Below are 6,336 nucleotides of genomic sequence, written 5' to 3'. Positions count from 1 at the left end.
ATTTTATTAGCGGACTGACAGCTACCGAATTTGGGGTTGCGCGAAAAACGAATTGAAATAATTCATTGTAAACATGAACGAGGAACCACGGAGCGCTTATCCTGGAAGTCGAGAAATTTTATTAGCGGACTGACAGCTACCGAATTTGGGGTTGCGCGAAAAATGAATTGAAATAATTTATTGTAAACATGAACCAGGAACCACGGAGCGCTTATCCTGGAAGTCGAGAAATTTTATTAGCGGACTGACAGCTGCCGAATTTGGGGTTGCGCGAAAAACGAATTGAAATAATTTATTGTAAACATGAACGAGGAACCACGGAGCGCTTATCCTGGAAGTCGAGAAATTTTATTAGCGGACTGACAGCTACCGAATTTGGGGTTGCGCGAATAACGAATTGAAATAATTCATTGTAAACATGAACGAGGAACCACGGAGCGCTTATCCTGGAAGTCGAGAAATTTTATTAGCGGACTGACAGCTACCGAATTTGGGGTTGCGCGAAAAATGAATTGAAATAATTTATTGTAAACATGAACCAGGAACCACGGAGCGCTTATCCTGGAAGTCGAGAAATTTTATTAGCGGACTGACAACTACTGAATATGGGCTTGCGCGAAAAACGAATTGAAATAATTTATTGTAAACATGAACGAGGAACCACGGAGCGCTTATCCTGGAAGTCGAGAAATTTTATTAGCGGACTGACAACTACTGAATATGGGCTTGCGCGAAAAACGAATTGAAATAATTTATTGTAAACATGAACGAGGAGCCACGGAGCGCTTATCCTGGAAGTCGAGTTTCACCGCGTAGCGGACCCGAAGCGCGGGATCCGGGAGCTTGAGAACCCGGTACTCGAAATACGTAGCGGACTCGAAACGCGGGATCCGGGAGGTTGAGAACCCGGTACTCGAAACTTGCGGAGCGCGACTCTTATCCGTCCGCTCTACTGCGCGGTTGTTTCCAGACTGAGGAATTCGGTTAGCCGATTCTAGGTCGATGACGTCAAGAGAAAAAAAAATTTCGTGAACATCCGACATCCAAACGTTGGCTTCGAAGTTTAATACTGTTTATGATGTATCATGATGTATGATGTATACTGTATGATGTATGATGTATAATGATTTTAGTTTTAGTTTCTACATTTCACAATCAGACAAGCAATATGCACATTATCCTTTCTGCCGATTCCAGACTCAAGCGGCTAGGCCCTTCGATGGTCAGCCGTTGACTAGATATATTCTTCAGTTAACGAGTCAGCTAATAACGCTGCTGTTCTGCGACAGTCGGATGATAAAAATTTTTGCTCGTACCTTTCAAATGTGTGGTAAAATAGACTCGAGGTTTTCAGAAGCTTTGTTCTTTCTCTCCCTATGAAAAAAAGAAAACAATCGCCGACACACACTTTTTAGGTTTCTAATCAGGACACTGCGTTAAATACCGTCTCATATACGAAGCATCCATTTCATCTCGATCAAAATCAGCGCATCCGTGATGTATTACAATTACTCCGAAGTTTTCACCATACGAACACCTTTCGAAAAATAATTCTGCTTCTCTACCCAACGAAGATACTTCACTAGCGACTAGCTAAAACAGCGTTTCGATTCTATGCCTAGGAAAATTTAAGATCGAGAGAGCAAATGAAAAGTTGTGAGAATGATTATGAATATTAATGTTACAGAATACATAAAGGAGCAGGGGGACGAAAAGGACGAAGGTGGTCGGTGGTGATCGGAGATGGTAGGAAGTGGCAGGACCTGATAAGTGGTGGTTTGAGGTGGTACGGGGTGTTGGGTGACCGCAGGAGGTGACAAGGGATGGTAGGAGTTGTACAGAAATGATAGGAGGTGGTAGCAGGTGGTAGGGACTGGTAGGAGGTGGCAGGAGGTGTTTGGTGGTGGTTGGAGGTTGGAGGCTGCACCTTAAAATAGCTCATGTAATGGCCACTTACCTCTTACATCAATTTTTTGACACAACACGACACTGTGTTATTTCATTGGCGTATTTCGTTAGATACGACCAACGAAATCACATACTAAGTGTCGAGTTGTATCAGAAAATTGACGTAAAAGGAAAGCCACGGAGTAGTATGTGACGTCGGAACGGTACCTAGTGGAAATCTCCAAATGTTAGACACCGGAAACATTCACACACAGCTACAGCTAGACTCACATCAGTAGTTTGGGTCACCAATTACCGATTAAGTATTGAAATACACCGGACAACGGGCATTCTGTCGCTCTAATCTAACGAACCGAAGAAGGAGTAATTGTTGGATAAAAGATTTAATTTGACTTACCTTTTTGAGAATATTCTAGATGTGATGACTTGCAGCGTAGACTGGTGAGAGGTTTTAGCGGAATAACTGACTCTAATATATTTGGATACTTTGATTAACTTTGGTTTATTTTATAAGTTCGATATTTAAAGTCACAAAAACGGAGTTACACAGTGTAAGATCTTAAACTTAATATGACACAATGGAGCTGAAGCTCGCTGGACTTTTGCGCAGACTTACGTTGTATGAAAGTTTAAATGCAAAAGGCTAAAGGATTTTACCGCGAGACTGTACCGGAACAAGATCACGAATCTGGAGGTAGAAACCAAGAGGACGATCGAGTGATCGGTCGCCGTTTTTATAGGGGTCGATCGTTGCGCAGAACGATCCCCCTCTTATATTTTTGGTCACCTATGCGCACCTCCCCCCTTTTTCTAGGAACTAATTAAGGCACGACATCCTCGCGCATGCACGCCTGTTATCTTAGTTCATTAGCTATTACTATATTGTAAGTTTTTACGTATGGTATAACGCTGCATTGGTGCGGTGGTGTAGGTGCGGGGACTTTGTTCTGTAATTTTCCAACCTGCGTGAGCTTCTTTGTTGAGGCGCAAGCCCCCCTTTGGCCCCCCTCAGCCCACTTAACTTCTTTCTGTTTACTTCTTAATGTTTTTACTATCTTGCTCGTTACAAAGTCCATATGTCATATTGGTTACCCGTCGTTTGTTAGTTTTATAGCTGTATGTATATAGAATTACATATGTATCATAATCGATTACTGTCGTTATTAACCTGGAGTACAATAGCGATTGTTTATGAAACATAGTTTGCTATTTGCTTAACATTATTAGAATCGCGCTGCTGCGAATATTCTTAGCTGTTTGTGTTATAACTACCTTAACAGATTTAGAGTATTTAATAATTTGATAATTCATAGCTTTAGAGCAGGTTTACATGTGTGCTTTTTTGTATATAATTCTCTTCTGTAATTGTTAATTCCTATATTGATATAAATCGGCTTGGAAGCTTCTAGAACGTCTTCTTTATACTTGTCGGTTGCCTGTCATTGGGCGTTGCCGCGTATGCATCTTTGAGTTTAGTGCGAGTTGATTTACCTTTGATCGTTTCGTCGGTAAGTTTCCTAATGTATTCTCTAGGTGAAGCTCTGTATGGCTCCACATTGGAGATCTGCATTGCCTTCAAAACGTTGCGCGTGTTGCCTATAATACGGCGTTACGAAAGAAGGTATAGTTCATGCTGGATAATTAGTATTCACGGTTTTGATGGTTTTGCAGTCTCTGGTTTTATGGGTTATTGCAGCAGTGCTATCTTTACATTATATTGGTTATGCATTTATCTATGGTTTTACAGTCTTCTATACTCCAGGCTACATAGTGAAGCGTATGTTGCTTATAGTATAGCTCTCAGCTCCGAATGCACAAATGGCATTGTCGAGTGCTATATAATAATTGGATATAATCGTGTTAGTTAATTATGGTGTTAATATGATAGTGACATATAGTAACGTATAATAATATTATAGCTCTCTGTAGTACGAAGATCTCGTAACATGGTTTTTAAGCCTTGGCTAGTGAATTTCATAGTTATTTCTATCTAGGGATATTCCAAGTAGTTAGACAGTTGTTTTAATTTCTTATGGTTACAAGATTCTCGTACTTCGAGTTTGGTTAGTTGATAAAAGTAACATGCAGTAATAATAGTCGATAAAACATACGGACGTTCCGGTCGGATGTTACAAGTAGGTGAGCGGCCGCCATCTGCCGCGACATTGCCCAATTTTATTAGGCATAAGGACCGTTTCCCGCTCCGTGTCTTGGGGAACTGTACAGATTCAAATTATTCAAAAGCTGACTATCTTTAGCAATCCGTAGTTGATGGTGTTCACGTTAACGGCTATCCGCTATTTAATGTTTATTCGCCTGCTTGAGAGATTCTGCGAATTGCCGCTTTTTTAATACGGTACATATAACTACCAAATTATCGATAAAAGAAAAAATCATTTGATACGTATCGCCATACATATAAGTTTCAAAATTCAGATATATTTTTGTCTATTGATATGTAATATCAGACTTTTTCCCAACCGGTCTTAGCCTTTTTATGTTTTTTGTACAGTTTTTCCCGATCTGTTTACTCATGTTCCTCATGTTCTTAAACTGAGCATCAAACACATCATTAAAAATTTACTAACCACGCCATGTATGTTCTGAATTTTATTCAGAGATACTTATACGTATACATTGATATGCACTAAATAAAATTTTTATCGTCAGTTGACGTTTTCTGAAATTAATAGCGTTTAACAAGAAGTATTATTCCAGTACTAGTAGAGACATGTATATAACTATTTACAATCGGCAACTTTTCTTTGCGTAGCAATCTTAAAATATTGAAATGTTTGTAAATTATATTATTGGTTCAGGGTTATGACTAAAAAAATTTATTCTTTTACCAATCAATCAACTTAAGAGCAAGTTTTCATTGTTACAGTTAAAACCTGTCCAAGCATACAGAAAGCTATCCTGCAATATTCGTCTGACAATGCCGAAGTCAAAAAAGTATGTGGAGTCAAGTGATGACAGCAGCGACTCGGAGGTATATAAACTTTAATTTTTCAAATTTCTCTTCAATTTCAAACCTGGACTATTTTCTTAAAATGTTCTGTAAATATTTCAATTTGGGTAGAATCTTGAAGTGATAATGCACAAATTTTTCATCCAATCCGAAAGAAAATAAAGTTTCGAATTTTAAAGCCAACATATCGATGAAGTTAAATAGCTTGGAGTAGATGAATGCAGTCACTAGGCAATTTCTAACTGAAGTATTTGCACTGGAAAATTGTTTGAATTTATTGACATAAGATGTCCTAAAACTTCATTATGTTACAAATACTCAGGCTTGCTATTTTATTCTTGAGATTTGTATAAGTCCGGAACGAATTTACTAGCTAACAAACATCCACGAAACTTGTCTTTCGCTACCAAAAATGTGAAAAGTTTGAAGATATCAACATTTGTATCGTATTCTTGTTACCTTATAGCCAAAATCAGAGAAAAAAGTGTCAAAAAAGTCAAAAAGAGAAAATTCAGATGTCGAGGCATCCCAAAGCAAAAAACCAAAGAAAGAGAAAAAGGAAGAAGACAATGCTTGGGACTTGGGAAATAACCGGCAAGTCACGGTTAGAGAATTCAAGGGAAAGCTATTGATTGACATAAGAGAAATGTATTACGATAAGGAAGGAGAATTAAAGCCTGGTAAAAAAGGTAAAATTGGCATATGTTACTTGCTTATTCTGAACGTGTTTCTTTAATGACGTGTGCAGAACCATATTTTTTGTGTTATTACTGTTGTATGTACATTAATTACTCTATCCTGGACTTCTATTTTATAGGAATCAGTTTAAACACAGCCCAGTGGCGAAAATTTGTGGATGCAGTTGCAGACGTTGATGAAGCTGTTAAATCGATGTGTTAAGATAAACAGATACATCTAAATATTAATAACATATGTTTTACTTCTGGAAGAAAAAATTTGTATTACCTCATATTGTAAGCTAACGTCGATTATTTAATAAATATGTGTTAATACTATAGGTATCTAATTATCACGTTAAGGTCAATAACCTATTCGTACAAGTCTTGTCTATTAGTTTTCAAAAAACACACATGATTTAGCTATGTACAAGTTTAGTAAATTTAGCAAGTAGTGGGTTGAAAAAAAATTGAAACCATTTCTACATAGTAATATCTACACAATGGATGTGTGTATGAATACTTACGTTCATTTCTTGGAAACCGAGGAATAATCGGGCTCACAATCAGATGTGCTTGATGTATGTCAAAATATTGTGAGAAAATATGAGCACGAATTATTCAAGGGCCATACTAGTCTTGCAGTTGAGAAATTTGGTATTAATCAGAATTTTTTTTTCCTTATCACTAAACACAATAAATAATGGTCTCAAGAGGTGGAACGCCGAAAAAGAGAGGTAATGTGATTAAAAATCTGATATACCTATATCTGGAGTAATT

General features: G+C 37.8%; 1 protein-coding gene across 2 annotated transcripts; it reads left to right on the top strand.

The window, feature by feature from the left end:
- Positions 1-4,111: 4,111 nt before the first annotated feature.
- LOC107227073 (activated RNA polymerase II transcriptional coactivator p15) lies at positions 4,112-5,906 on the top strand. 2 transcript variants are annotated; one of them, XM_015668113.2, is made up of 4 exons: positions 4,112-4,264; positions 4,796-4,900; positions 5,346-5,568; positions 5,697-5,906. In XM_015668113.2, the coding sequence occupies exons 2-4, from the start codon at positions 4,847-4,849 to the stop codon at positions 5,777-5,779; spliced, it is 360 nt and encodes a 119-aa protein (XP_015523599.1). In that variant the 5' UTR covers positions 4,112-4,264; positions 4,796-4,846; the 3' UTR covers positions 5,780-5,906. The 2 variants fall into 2 exon arrangements, with proteins under 2 accessions (XP_015523599.1, XP_046589993.1); XM_046734037.1 differs by lacking the exon at positions 4,112-4,264 and adding an exon at positions 4,481-4,504.
- The last annotated feature ends 430 nt before the right edge of the window (positions 5,907-6,336 follow it).

This window comes from Neodiprion lecontei, chromosome 3 (assembly GCF_021901455.1).
Source record: "Neodiprion lecontei isolate iyNeoLeco1 chromosome 3, iyNeoLeco1.1, whole genome shotgun sequence".
In the NCBI taxonomy this organism is placed as follows: Eukaryota; Metazoa; Arthropoda; class Insecta; order Hymenoptera; family Diprionidae; genus Neodiprion; species Neodiprion lecontei.
This window is presented reverse-complemented; position numbering and strand designations above follow the sequence as displayed.